General features: G+C 44.0%; 2 protein-coding genes across 6 annotated transcripts in view; one reads left to right on the top strand and one right to left on the bottom strand.

Annotated features, from left to right (window-relative positions):
• DCAF12 (DDB1 and CUL4 associated factor 12) overlaps nt 1-3065 on the bottom strand; it is a 32304-nt gene extending 29239 nt beyond the window's left edge. For all 3 annotated transcript variants that reach the window (XM_058865039.1, XM_058865040.1, XM_058865041.1), the window contains exons 1-2: nt 2820-3065; nt 1758-2012 (exon numbers count right to left, since the gene is read on the bottom strand). In XM_058865039.1, the coding sequence (XP_058721022.1) occupies nt 1758-2012; nt 2820-2900 (336 nt within the window). In that variant the 5' untranslated portion in view covers nt 2901-3065. The remainder of the gene's footprint in view (nt 1-1757; nt 2013-2819) is intronic.
• A 2513-nt stretch (nt 3066-5578) lies between these two features.
• UBAP1 (ubiquitin associated protein 1) overlaps nt 5579-15177 on the top strand; it is a 33585-nt gene continuing 23986 nt past the window's right edge. For 2 of the 3 annotated variants that reach the window (XM_058826264.1, XM_058826262.1), the window contains exon 1: nt 5579-5718. The gene's annotated coding sequence lies outside the window, so the exon portion shown is untranslated. Of the gene's footprint in view, nt 5719-6060; nt 6186-15177 lie in introns of those variants that run through there. The other variant, XM_058826263.1, reaches the window with a different exon arrangement.

Here is a 15177-nt window from a genome sequence, read left to right as displayed (position 1 = left end):
GAGAATAAGCAAAGGCATTTTCCTTTAATAGGTCACACACTCGGGAGATGAGAGAGAAAAATCTCATAATTAGAGTGTAGAGTTTAACACTTTACTTGTTCAAATGTGAGCACAAAGCAAACAACATACAGTTATTACAACACTCATAACTCATATATGATCTTCCACAATGCTGCAGGGACTTTTTCTGCAATCACTCTATTTTGCTTAATGACAGAGAAGGTCTGTCTCTAAGTCTGGCTGTGGACAAGCACCCTTGGCTGCAGCATGTGCAAAGGGAACAACAATTTGCTGAATCCCTCTTCAGCTCCATGATTGTTTGGTCCCAAACAATTTTCTGCAAGGTTGCGTTAACAACCCACTTGTCCATTTATCTTCGCAGCAGATGCGCCAGAGCTACAAAAGTTATAGAACACAGCAAAATTGTTGCAACTCTATAAAACATACAGTCATCTTGCTAGAGTAAGCAAGATTTTTGGGAGCTTGTATTTCAGCATGAGTTTGTGTCCCGTAAGCAGCTCTACAACCACAACCACTGCTGGCTGCTGACTGGCTGAGGAGATGAACATATGTGGAGAAAGTAGGCAGAGAGATTCTATTTTGAGCTTATTGCTGTTAAAAGATTGCTTTGTTTATACAGTTAGGCTCCGCATCTTAAGAGCTACTGCATAAAAGCCTCCCCCTGTGCAACTGTGAATAACAGACCATCTCAGAATGTTTAATCATCCAAAATGGAAAAAAAACCAGCCCACTGTCCCTTGCTGGTCAGACCACTGAGCATGGCTTTGGCACGGCACAGAAAGATCTTGAGGCAAAGAAGCAACTGATACTCTCTGAGATTTAAGAGTTGCTTCACCTATGTATTCATTCCTTGTAACCCTTGATTCCCTTCTGTGGCACCAACCAACCTGCAGTGTAGGATTTTGTACTAATTCAATCACAACTCCATGCATGAAACTGCAACCTCAGCCAATGAACTTGGGCTAATAACTCTGGCGGAGAGAATATTACCTAAGAAATATGATCTCCTCCATTTACTAGTCCCACAGGACACCATTTTAATATTCCCATGAAATGTTTGAAAGCATCACTTCAAGAACCTGAGGAGTTTTTAGTTTTTGTAGAAACATGTAAAAATATATAAACCAGAGAAGCTATTCAAGCACTGGAGACAGTTTTAGAGTGAAGAATTATAAAGTCAACAAGCAAAGGATAACACCGAAAATCTGGAATTTATGTATTTTTTAAAGTTCAGAACATTTCTAGCTGTTCTGACAAATATCTGGAGTTTAACCACAGTTTTTGAACAACTTTTAAAAGCCATCAGCATAGAACCATATGTAAAACCAAACTGTGTAAGACTGAACATAACAGAAAAAAGGAACCTGAGCAGCAAGTTCAGCCAAGCACTGACAGCCACCATTAGAGACGCTAATATCTGTCCATTAGCTTCTCATCTGCAGGACAAAAGGAAAGATCCAATCCCACTGTTGCTCCTCATCCCACAACTAGGTGTAAATCACTCTGTACAGATCACACAAGTGCTTTACTGGAATTACAGTGCAACATTTTCAGATGAGAAAAGATCGTCCTTAAGCATTGCTTTCGTTCAGTTAAACGGGCACGATTTTGACTCCACTCCTAATTCCTAATGTTTTCCCTGGCCATCCACACACTTTAATTATGATAAGCAACTTTTGAGGGTAGAGGTGGAATAATTAACAGAGGAAAGGGAAACAGCGAGAGATGGCACTCACCGTGTTGCATTTTGTCCCGCAGACCACTTGTCGGTGATTGAGCCACTGGGAGGCAAACACTTTATTGAGTGTTCCGAGGTGAAATTCCCTCTCCTTCAGGAGGCTGGGGAGCTGCTGGGCTGCGTATCCATGCAACAAGCGGTGGTAGCTGGACTCATTCTGCATCCGGACCTCTCTCCCTTTCACATAGTACACCAGAGACCTTTTCACCGGCGGGAGCCTTTTCCTTTTGTGAACCGAGTGATCCCACCCGTACTGTGGATAATAAATTTGGACAGTGGATAAACCAACTAAAACAAACTTTAAGACACCACCCTTTCAAATTCAGCGGTATTCCCAGCAAAACCCTGAACCCTTCCAAACCACCCATGGAACATCGCACACGGAAATTAACTCGGGAATGCTGATAGAGCCTTTAGCAGCGTGAAATTAAACGTAAGTATCTGCTAAAGAAGCAACACGGCGATGATATAACGACAGTCCGTGGCCGTTCGGCGCCGTTGGTACGCCAAACGCTCACGGGAAGGAGCGGAGCGCTTGGAACGGGAGAGGGGCAGTGCCGATAGCCCTCGCCCTCAGCTTGGCAGGCGTAGGGGTGACACCCAGGTGGCTCCCCGATACCGACCGCGGCGCTCGGCCTCCTCCGACCGGGCCAGAGCCATCCAGCCATCATCGCTACGCGGCAGCGACCGGCGAACGGCCGAACCCAACGGGGCGCCGCGAGCCCCGGGGCGCGTGGAAAAAGGGGGGGACTGACCCTGGGACCAAGGGCTCCTCCTCCCCGGTGACCCTGGTACTTGGGGGCTGCCCCTCCCTGGGTGACACCAGGACCGGGGCTGTCCCTCCCCAGGTGACCTCCTCATCCCTGGCTACCACCGGGACTGGCTGCCACTCCCCAGGATCCCCGACCCCCCAGGACACCTTCCTTCCGCAACCCCCGGACAGGGTCACCCCCTTCCTCCCGGGGACCGGCACGTCCGCCCCGCCCCGGGAACAAGCGCTTCTCCCCCTTCCCACCACAGGGTACAAGCGCTTCACGCCCACCACCCCCTCACCCCTTACCTGCTCCCCCTGGAGACCCCCGGTCCCTGCGGCGGCAGCCGCCGCCGCTTTCCGCTTCCTGCTAACTGTTTTCCGGGCCATAGTAGAAGGATGAGGAAGATGTGGATGAGGAGCGGCCCCACATGGAGCGGGACGGGGCGGTTCGGGGCATATGGAGCGGGACCGGGCCCGAGCTCTGTCCCTCAGGCCCCGCCGGCCGCGCCTCACGGCATTTTACAACACCACGGGGTTTAGTGGTTTTTTTGGTGCTTTTTTTTTTTTTTCCCTTCCCCTTTTTACGACAGTTGCGTCGCAGCTTTGCGGCGGCGGTTCCGCCCCGCCCAGGCGCTTTGTTGCCTAGCAACCTGACCGCAACCTCTGCCGTTGCCATGACAGCGAAATCAGCGTGACTAGGTATGGCGCCCCCTTGCGGCAGGGCGGGCTCAGTACAAGGTGGACGTTTGGGAATCCCCCCCAGGAAACGGAGATATTCCCAAACCCTTCGTGTTTGATCAGACTCTGAGCTCCCCAGGAAAGCCAAGACACTTGTGACCGACCAGTCTGTCAGGCTCCCACTCTAGGGACAGAATCATAGAATCAATTAGGTTGGAAAAGACCTCTAGTATCACCCAGTCCAACCTATGAGTGAACACCACCCTGTCAACCAGAACGTGGCACTGAGTGCCATGCGCAGTCTTTCCCTAAAGATCTCCAGAATGGCGACTCCTCCACCTCCCTGAGCAGTTCATTCCTAATGTCTAATCACCCATTCTGTGAAGAAATTCTCCCTAATGTCTAACTCTTCACTGAACAGCCCACTGGATCAGAGGGTGGTTCAGCTGGCTTATTCAGGGTCACGTGGAAACACAAAAACCCCTTTGAGGGTTTCCACGCCTTTAGCTGGTCTCTTGGCATCCCAGGAAAGATTCAGGTATGCACACCAAAAGCATTAGAGGCCAGAAGGCATCTCCAAGGCCCCCACGGTTGAGTATTTTACCCACCGTTAACACTCTTGAAGGACAGTTTACAGAATAATAATATTTTATTCATGTAATAGAAAACTGACAGATTGAGATGCAAATGTTGCTAGTGATAGTATCTGGCTGCAAAAATGTATTCAGAGCAAACAAGATAAACAATCACCATACATAAGACTGTAGTTTTTACAGGTTCAGCCTGACCAGTCAATCAATCCCGGAAGTTACAGTGGAACCTTCCCTAACTTCTCTCGATGTTAAACTTAATTTTTATACTATTTTTGCACTACCTTGAGTAACTCTTGTCATACATCGTGTTTAGTGTGGGGTAGTTGTACCTTGCAGGTGGGTAATGTCAGCATCACACCTGAGGTAGCCTCTGGGATGGAGGTGGGCATTTGTGATCTTGCCACTGTAGCTGGTTTAGCAGCAAGGCATGTCCTTTTCCTCCTGCTCCTGTTTTCAGCTGCTAAACAATTTATCTGCTACTGAGATACTACTACTGAGTTCTCCCTCTTGCCAGGATTACAACAGAGCCTGGCCCTGGTGTTTCCATTCCGCTCCACCCTCCCTTCAGTCCCCTTTAGCACGGATTGTGTGTGGGAAGTTGGGCATGCTGACCACATCCCATCCAGAGAGTCACAACTGCACTTCACCCTCTGTTTTCTGTACTAACTTCTGTTAGAATGTGAATATAACTCCCTGTTTTTCTTGTAATTTTATCCCCAGTCATTTTCCCACACATTCCACCTCGGAAATCACTTACTGCTGGAGAATTAAAGAGATAATACTGTATTTGCATTTCATTGCACCCCTCTGAGACCCATGTGGAAGGATGTCTTTTTCTGATGTCCACATGGCTCATACACTCTTTTTCTATCTTTCAGAGGCAAAGCTTCATGTGATCCAAACCCAGCAATTGCTACTTGCCAGTGGTATTGCAGAGTAGAGAAAACATGTGATATGCAGACAGACTTTAAGAAAATGCCAGCTTCTGACATCTGATGCTGCCTCAAGTCATGGAATCAGTACACATTTTCCTAATACAACATTGTTTTTATGACCTTGAGTGTTTTCATTCAACCCCAAAGATAAAGGTGCTGTGAGAAACCAAACTGAAAAAGAAATTATAAATTAACCTCTCAGGCATTCCAGTTTCCTCTGAGGATAAAAGCTGTAATTCCAGTTTGGCCATTTGCAGTCATCATTTACCATGATTAACTCCTTTCTCCACATCCTCCCTCACATACACAACTACCACGCCCATTTTGGACAAAACCCCTCCATTTCGGAACAAGGATGGCTCAAAAGGCTGGAAACCCAGCGGGAATGTCCCCTAAGTCCCTTGGGAAGGTGAGGTAGCCGTGGCTGCTGAGGGAAGAGGCAGAAGGGTGTGGGATGGCATGGCTTTTCTGTGTCCCACCCAGCACCTACATCCAGCCCCTTGGGGAGCCCTGGCACGATGCACAGCGGCGAGAGGGGCAGGAGCTGGGGACAGACCCGCGGGCAGCACAGGGACAGAAGCAGGGACTGGAGCACGTAAAGCGACAGTGACAGAGACAGGGCAGGGACAGAGATGACACAGGGAATGGGACAGGGTCAGAGGCAGGAACGGGACAGGGACAGGGTCAGTGGTTGGCAAAGGCAGGCGACAGCGACAGGAACGGGGACACGGACAACCCACGGAACCTCCCAGGCCCCGCCCCGCCCCCGGGAAGAGGCGTGTCTCCGCCTTCGCCCCGCCCCCTCCCTGTTGCGGTGGCGTCACCATCCGCCGTTCCCGATTGGCCCGGCAGGCGCAGGTGACGTCACGGCATGACGCCATCCCGCCGGCGGGGCCCAGACAAGATGGCGTCGCCCGGTTCCGGCGGCGCCGAGCGGGGCCCGTAGGGACGGCGGGCGGTGACTGCGGGACGGCGGGACAGCGGGGCCGGGGGCCGCAGGTACCGGGCTAGACTGGGGGGATGCAAATACTGCGTGGGGTAGCGGGGCTTGGTCGCCGCAGGTACGGACGGGGACCGCGGGGGCCGCAGGTACCGGGCAGGAGCAGCTGGGGACGGACCGCGCCCCTTCCTCTTCTCCGAGGACGGAGACCCTCCGCTCCTGCTCTGTAGAGCCGCTGTGAGGTGCCAGCGCTCGGCCCTGGGCTGGACTCGCGGAGCAAGGCGGGGTGACGCTCCTGTCCCACAGGCTCGTGCTTTCCAGCAGTTTCCGAGACCGCCGGAGTCAAGGAAATGTCTTTCTGCCTAGTAACCCCTGATGAATTTGCCCGGTGGCTGTTGACATCCGAGTAAGCTGTTGATGTCCGTGATGTTCGGAAGTGTCTCTTCACAGTAACTAAATCCATGAGGAGCCAAAACAAACATCTGATTTTCTTTGGGGGTGTGGTGTGTGTCGAGTCTGCCTTCAGGTAACTTGTTAATTTCTGCCTCTTGTGCTGTGCAAGTCACGGTGCTCATCTTCCCTGTGCTGATTGTGACTTTACTGCTAAATCACGGAGTATTCACTCTTTGGCAGCGTCTCCTTGTAGGCTAAAGATCTGGTCATCTTTATTTCATGGGTTGTAGCCCTACACTTCTCTTTATCGCCTATTTCTGGATCTTTTCCTGTTATTTATTCTTCTTTTGACTACATCTTTCTCAGAATTTGAGATGCAAACATTCCATGAATGTATACGTTGGTATAAGAATACTTCAGTTTAGTTATTTGTAACTTCCTGATAATACTTTGTGTTCCCTTTAGCTCAGTTCTTACTAGAAGTAAGACATCCAGTGCAATTATTTATTTCTTTGTTTATATTTAGTATAATTGATCGGCTGTCTTCCTGTGTTTTGATAACTCAAAATTTATCCTACTAATGGGAAGGGTAGGTTTGCTTTGTTTTTTTGTTTTTTTTTTAATTAGTAAAAGAAATTACAATAGATGGAAAAGAGTAGCCACCTTATCAGCTGTTTTTATTCCCCACATCATTAGAAATTCCAAACAAGTGAAAAAAACCTGCTCATACAGAAATGTTACGACACTGGTGATGTCTCATTCGGGTGGAGATAAGCAGATGGACTCTGGCACTTGGCTGTGGAACTAGTAGCTGCCCATGTATTCATCTTGTAAAATGTATTCATGTTACATTTAAGCACTGTGAGGTCGATATTCCTACATGACTCACTTTGGCAAGTGTGTGTTGCCAAACTAAGGGGCAACTGGGTTGTGCTTGGTGATGTAACTTCAGTGGCTGTGCTGCTGATGGAAGGCTTGCTGCATCCCACAGCCTGTTAAGGGACTAAGAGTCTTTTGTGTGAGCTTGGCGAGAGGGATCTTACTCCCACTCCAGCTGTGATCTAGAGTGTTGAGGAAAAAGAGGAAGTGCTGCAATTAGCCAGACCTCTTCCTCACCTTCTCTTATCAGCCTTGAGGTATGGAACTTTCTGTCCCTGTGCAGGCACTCCTGCAACTGCTGGTTTCCTGGCATTTTACAGGCAAGAGTGGGGAAAAACGTATTTTAGTCTCCTTCCCTTTTCTCCGTAGGGAAAATCTGTGTATCTGTGCAGCAGCCACGGGCAGTAGGGTGGGCTGAGGTGCTCCCTGTGGCAGCAGCAGAGTCGTGTGCAAAGTGGTGTTGGGTTACAGCACCACGAAGAACTGCTGCTCAGTGACTTCAGTTTCCTGTACACACACAGCTGCAATTAGGATGTGTCAGTGGTTCTTAAGGTTACCGTTGCCACTGGGTGGCAAAAACCTTAATTCTAAGGCGAGGGAGACAAGAAAGTATGTAATTTTTAAACAGCTTTCACGAGTTTGTGGGTTTAGTTTCAGAAACAAAACTGAAAGTGATGATTCTTTCCTTGCCTCACCATCTGTACTTAGCCTGCATGTTTAATATCTCCTTTTATTTTTTTTTTTCCCTGTGCATGCCCTTTGGAACAAGGAGTCAGGGAAGAAGTTTCTGCTACTAAAGTGCTATTCAACCATGAGCTGAAGCAAGTTATGTGACTCTATAAGTATTAGTTTCTCTTTAATGAAGAGAACTTACATTTTCAGAATATTCAGAGTGTATACAGGTCAGCCTGGAGATTTCCTGTATAGTTTATGTTGATGGATAGAAAAATTGTAATGGTGAAAAATCATCAAAAACACTTGGAAGAGCTCCATCTCCATTAATCACATGATGTTTTGTTATCCTCGAGACAAAAACCTGTAACTGACAGAATGGAGTCAGGTTTCTGGACCAATCCAGCCTCATCTGTCACACTGTGACAGCTGGAGCTGTTTTGGCTGGTGCTGGTAGCAGAAGTGCTGTAATGACACAGAAGGTGACACCTTACTCATCCTCTTTTTAAATTTGTGTAAGCTTATGGTTTCCTGTTGCTTTCTCAAACTCTAGGGATTAAAAATTTCGTTGTCCAATTTAGTGAATAATTGCTGTTCATATCCAGTCTCTGTATTATGAGTTTTTAACAGCAGTCTGTTCCCATATTTTACGGTTGATGCTGGGGTTGAGTATTTTGATAAATTGGTCTTTGAGAAATTTAGTTTTCCTTATTACACAGACCTTCTGTCTAACTTTTCTGGTATTTTGTTTCTAGCATAATCTCTCCCAGTCTTTTCAATCCCAAATTCCAGAGTTTTGGCTGTCATTTTACAAGGATCTCTACCTAAGGGGCGTGATTATCTGTTTGAAATTGATCAGTGCAATTCAGATCAATGTCAGCATAAGGAAGGTCTAGTGGAGCCATAATTGGAAAGCTCTGAAGCTGTTTGTGAAAACAGTTCTTTGAAGGAAAGGCAAAGAGGGGTTGTTTACAATTTATAAATAGTTCTCTTGTTTGAAAAAGTAGGTCTTGTAGGATGCATCAAAGGTTGGTTTCTCATCCCTGCGTTGTGTGTGCTTAAGCTGATGTCTGGGAAGGCAGGGCTATTGATCTTGCAGCACACACCACTCTGCGGTCGACCCTTGGGATTAGTGCAGTTGATCGATAGGAGCCTGAGCTCGCGGTTGTTGTGTGTTAACTACTTAGGTGGGTAATCCTCTCTGGTATGCAAGTGCATTGCTTAATGCTTTGACCCTCTGACTTGGTTTGAATAAGCTCATGTTCTGTGTCCCTAATGACCTTTTGCAGTCAGTAGTCTTGTGCTGAGGTCTCCATCAGAACCTGAGCACTGGGGGCTTTCCCCTCTCTCAGGTCGTTAGATTTATTCCAAATCCTTTTGTCCAAAGGCTTTTTTCTTAAATGTTAAGAAATGCTGTCTTTCCTGTGAATGGGAACGTTTAAAGGACAGACTGTATGCCCAGACTGGATTTGGTTTCTGTTTTTTAATTTTTGAAAGCTACAAGGTCTTTCCAGAGTCCCTTAAGCTTGCAATGTACTTGAAACATAGAATTACGTCAAAAGGGGAACACAATATCTTTGGTCAAATTTAGATTTAGATTTTCCCTTCTAGAAAGACAGCAGATTACTAATGCAACATGGTGTTTTGAACCAGTGTTACACTTTGTAACTGACGAGCGTGTTTTATCTCAGCTGCATTTTGTATCAGAAACTCTTAAACGATAGTAACATTTTAAATTAGAAGAAGGTGAGTCCTATCCAAGATGTAGTCAGTTCTTCATCTGGAAGATGATCTGCATATGAGAACAATTAATGTATTTACCTGTTGATGGTTGGTATAATGGAAAGTAGTAGTAAAGAGTTGTGAGCTCTTGTCTGGTCTGTGTAACTGGAGCTCAGCATTTTTGGTAATTATCTACTAGATTATGTGAAATAATTTATTTTTAAGCCCCTTCCTTATATATATGTTTGTGCTTGCACCATATGTCATTTCTAGGCTAGCTGCTGACGAAGCCATAACTGAAATGACTGATGAGATTTATTCCTGGTTTTGGGACAGTGTGTTTCAAAAGATGCCAGTTGTGCTGTGTCATATTTTAGCCCTGTGCCTAATTTAGACACAGGGAAATGCTTGTGTGTTCAATTTGGTACACCTCATCAATACTCAGTGCTAAAATAAAACTAGGTTCCTAGTTTATTTGTACTCTCTGAAGTACATGTTAAAACTTTGTTTCCTTCTGTGATGCAGCAAAGCCACACTGGGTTCCACCCTAATGACTAATACTATCATGGGGTCTTTGCATTGTCCTGTGTAATAATTTGACGTAGAAATATCAGAGGCACATGTAGCAGGGAAAGGACTCTTGAATAAAATCACCATTAATCATCTGGAATAAAACTGCTTGATGAAAAAGGGCAGAAAAGTTTTATGCTGCATAGCCTCCAAGAAAAGAATGTGTTCTTAATCTTTTAATTAAGTATTATGTCACCACAAGCAGTTTGTTGACAGTCTGACTTACTTGTAGAAAACAGGTGAATTATTATTTAGTTTCATTTTGCTTGCTGTGTTTATAATACTATACAAAAGAACTGTTTCCAAAAAGTACCTTTTATTCTCTATTAAGAAGAGAGAGAGAAAAGAAGTACCTGTAGTTAGAGGCTTCATTCTTGCTTGTGGAAGATACATGTTTTCTGGTTACTTACGTGGAAGTAAGTGCTTAGTAATTTTGCAAGGAAAATCCAAGAAAAGACAGTAAAAGTCTTGTTGCTTTTAACTAACACTGTTATTTATTTCTGAATTTGTATGTAAAGAGAGAGCTATCAAATTGAAGTGTGAATATAAAAATTATACTGTTATGGTCTGTAATCTCATCTGTGTGAAGGTGTTAAACTGGAAAAGCCTTATTAAATGCAGCTTACAGAATCCACAATTTATTATAAGATGAAAGATAAATGAAGGAAGGTGAAGGTGAAGAAGTTGGTTTTGGCACAAATGGCAAGGTGATCTGAGCTGCTTTTGAACTTGGAGGTGGACTCTGGAAGATGTTGGCAAAATGACTATGATGGCTGTTTTTGTGACATGGTAATGTCACCGTCTTCATACTGAACTCCCATATTGCATATGCAGTTACAGTACAGTTCTGAAAGTCTGTCTGTCTCTGGGGATGTTCTGTATTTATATTGGAGATGAACACTTGAAATGTAACCATGTTTAACGCAAGGGATCTGGCTGTACTCTGGATAAATTAGTTCTACCGAGTAATGGAAAGGATTTCTCATTTTCCTTTCATGCTGGGAGGGAAGTTGTGTATCCTTTATATGCCAGTCTTTATTCAAGGCAAATTTCTCCTGTAATTTTATGTTCCTTTAGAAATCTGAATGTGATTCTCATGTTCTGTTGTTAGGCAGCACTGGATTAATTTCCTAAAGTAGGCTGGATTGCATCAGACATATGGGTTGTGAGCGGGGCAGGCTGGGACTGATTCTCAGGTAACAGGAGACAATCTGATAGCTCAGAGGAGGAATGGTCAGCCCACAGTATTGCCACTTTGCTTCTTAAAAAAAAAGTCATCTTGCTGTCATGTCACGGTTATTATGATGGTCCACTGAGAGAGATCTTTGTGCTGTCAGCTATCCTCAGTCCTGTGTTCTTGCCAGCCTTAAATGTTTGGAGAGGAGAAACTGTGGGATGACCCTTTGGTGGTCACAGAGCAACTTCATCCAGCAACCTACTCTGGTCTAGCTATAAAATAAAGTAAGGCTAAATTGCTGAAAGTAAGGCTAGAAGCTGAGTCAGATCTGTCAAAATGTCCTGACAAAATTAAGCGAATGCATCTTTGAAGGTTTTTTTTTGCACATAAAATGAGCCATTTCTGTTTAGTTATTCATTGCTTTAAGTGTTCTGGGGCTTGCATTCATTTCTGTATCTGCTGAAGAATTTCCTTATGTGCAGGGAAAAAGTTTATACTACTCAGTGAGACGGACTATATAGTATATAACAAAATGACATACATAAATAAATTGGAAGTTCTAACCTACAAATAAAGTTTGGACTACACCAAATTTCATATTCAAATCTGAAGTGAATCCTTGGGGCTTTTATAGTGAGATGAAAAGGACTGAATAGGAGTAATTTGGTAGGGAATAGATACTGTTCCAAACTTGAGAGGCTGCAGTGAGATTCCTGGCGTAGCTGTGGGTTTGGGATTTGGGAAACACAGGTTGTGTTCTGACTTTGCTGCTGGCTGAACTGGATGACTGTGGGCAAACTGCTTCAGCAGGTATTCCTCATACCTGCAAAACAGAGCAGTTTCACTGCTGGTTATGTGCCTTGACAGGTTATAAGAGTTATGAGGTGCTGAGGGTGTAAGGAAATTTTTGCAAAACTACTTTCCCCTCAAGGGAAAGAAAATGAATGAGAAGTGTGTAGTTCCTGGCATTATAAATATACTGTTGGTATCTAGATTTCATCTGAAAGCAGTGTCTTTCCTTGTCTTTGGTTTCTTTTCTATTTTCCATTCCACTTGAGCACTGAGAGTTCAGTATCCATATTCCCTTACTGTTGGGAGGCTTGCAAATTGTGTGTATGTGTGTGTCTCCCCTACTACCTTACCAAGTCTGTGGATTTTGCTCTGTGCATTTGTGATAGAAATTTTACTTTCTTAGTGCAGACTTTTACACTACTCCTTAAACTTCCCTGCCCAAACATTAACTTGCAAGTAGGGTTGCAGTGCTGGGAGGGCAGACTTGTTGTCTTGCACAGAGGGAAAGCACACCCCTTCAGTTTGTTTTAAGTAAGGAAATTTAAATCTTAAGGCTCAATTTGAATGGAAACAGTAGGAATTAAGGTAGGTGGGTGAGGGGATTATTTTATTATGCTTAGGGATCTACAGAGTACCTTCTGTGAATGCGGCAGGGAGGGAGGAATGACATCTGTGCTATAAAAAGGCTTTCTGAAGCAGTATGTGAAGGGGAGTGTAGCAGCTGGAGCATCCTTGAAAGGTACATCTCAAGGACTGAGTATTTGCTCTGCTTTCCTTTTTGGCAGGTGGGGATTGTCTGCGTGTTTGTGTATCCTCACTGATAGTAACCTCAGCTGTAGCAGTTGCACACATAGAGTAAACCTTGTTTAACAGAAGTACAGTCTCTCTTTGGTTTTTCCTTCTTGCTAGTGGCTTCCATTCCTGAATTTTTCAATGTAGTTGGATTACAGGCTGAACCATATTTCCATTTAAGTAGCCCCTAATAGAGGGGCATTTGCTATTTGAGAACTACAAAATTAAGAGATTGCAAGGAAGATGTTTCTGCTCAGGACTGAGTATGCTACCCTCAGGTAGTGTGGGCCCATGAAGTTTTCTAATATAAAACACAGCAAGCAGTTCATTTACTTATCATGCTCTTGTTTTGTAATAGATCCACTATAGCTGAGGGCAGTCTCAGTTTCACTTCACTGCTCAAAGGTAAATTTTTGTTTTTCTACACTAGACGAGCTTACTCAAGGCAACTTACCTTCCAGTGTTCCAAATTAATTCAGATGCATGTTTGGTGAGGGTACTACCAGTTTGCTGAGCTGTTCAAGTGTCTGCTGCTGTTTTCATATACAGAGCATTTATTTTTTGATAGCTCAGCTTCTGATGTTTCTTTTACTATGTGCTTTTAAAGGGCAGAGCTTCATCTTTATACCAGTTCTAGCCTCTCCTAAAGTTTACAAGTCATTGCAAGAAATAATTCAGATGTTACTAATTGCTTTAAATCAGTTTCCTGCTCTTAATTCTCTGTTATGCACCAGTTCCTTGTTAATGAAAACAAGTTAATTTTTTTAATTTAAAAACATGACTTCTGGTAGTGAAATTCAATTTGGTGTTGTTTACCCATAGTATTTCCCATCTAGCTCATCTTTTTAATGCAGTCATTCAGTCCTATTTGGACTGGATGGGAAGACTTGAAAGTAGGATTGACTGATGCCTGGAGATGAAATGAGCTTGGCTTTTAGGCACTACTGCAATGGGACCATCTTTGCTTGATACATTTTTTGAATTTCAGTCTGATTCTTTTGTTTTTTTGAGTTGGTCAGGTAAGGAGTATGTCCCTGATGAGGCCTCAGCTCAGTGAACATATGACAGTAACTGAACTGAATGTTCATGAACAGTGATAAGGGTTTGTTTTCTTCCTGGTCTTTTAGTTTCATCCTTCAGTGTAGCAAAACCTGGCATTTTTTCAGATGTGTACTTCCGTCTATGCTCATTTTCTTGTCTCAGTCTTGATAAGATGGGTTAGATGAGGATAGATGCCTGTTGGCTAAACAAGAGTGACACATGATTTGAGGACAAAATGAATTGGCATTGAAAGTTGAGACTGTACCAGTGACATGTTAATGTGTTGGAGAAATGCATAAGCCCCAGAAAAAGTCAAATAAACTTGCGAAGAATGTCACACCCGTGGCACTTAGAATGCAATTCAGGTTTCTCACATTAGCGCTGTCAAGGCAAAGGCAAACCCAGCCTCAGGAGGTATGTTGTGAAAATCAGTAAGATTTAAGATGCTATGAGCTTACATTGTCACTTCACAAAAGAGTGTTTTGGAGAGCGCACTTTTCCAGATGTCTTAGTTGCTTCAGGAGTATGAAGTGTTTAGGACTTTTCCTTCTATGTATCTCAAAGTATGTATTTGGAGAAGGATTTAATTTATGGTAAATTGGGGTGTTTCCTGGAAAATGGAAAGACTGAAAGATGAAACTGAAAAGAGGGAAGATTGAGATTGAACACAAGGAAGAAAAGAAGGTGATGAGGAATTTAACAGGTTGCCCTGGGAACCTGTGGATAACTGATCCCTGGAGGTTATCCAGGGATGGTTATTCTAGGAGGAGGTTGGATGGAGCTTTGAAAAACCTGATCAATACCCTTGCCTGTGACAGAGTGTGTGGACTAGATGATCTTTGAACGTTCCTTTCAACCCAAAACGTTCCATGATTGAATCAAATGGGTTTGCAGGCACTTTATATTCTTAGAACATGGCTCTTTTACTTGAGAGAAATAAGATGTATTAGTGGGAGACAGGGACATCAGATAACAGAAATAGTTTAACCATTTTAACCATATGATGGAAGAGATCCTTTCAGGAATGGGAGATGGCTGTTGTTGGCCTGATGTGTATTCAGACTGCGTGGGCTGAGTGTGCAGTCAGGGTCTGAAACAGTAGTTCCCATGCTGAATATCAGTATTTCAGCCTGCTTACTGGTTTCTTTGGAGGTGGAATAGTTAATATAACATGTTATTTTTTCTATCAGTACCATGCTGAATTTTGCTGGGAAGATATTAAATGTGTGGTAAGAGTGGGTAGTGCATGTGACCCAAGTATAAAGGAAAAATTGATGCATCTATAGTAGTATAACACTGTTCTCATTATTCTTGTACAGTGCAAGATGGGCATATTTTGGCTGAGATCCAATACATGGAACTGCAAGTGATGTTTGAGCTGCTGACAGATCTTATTTTTCCATTTAAAAACTTTGGCCAACTTGATTTCTTGATAGATTTTTTTTTTTTCTCCTTTGTTAAAGTAATTCCGTAAGTGTTA

The sequence above is a fragment of the Poecile atricapillus genome, chromosome Z (genome assembly GCF_030490865.1).
Source record: "Poecile atricapillus isolate bPoeAtr1 chromosome Z, bPoeAtr1.hap1, whole genome shotgun sequence".
In the NCBI taxonomy this organism is placed as follows: Eukaryota; Metazoa; Chordata; class Aves; order Passeriformes; family Paridae; genus Poecile; species Poecile atricapillus.
Note: the sequence above shows the minus strand (reverse complement) of the source record. Positions and strands in the feature narration are given on the sequence as shown.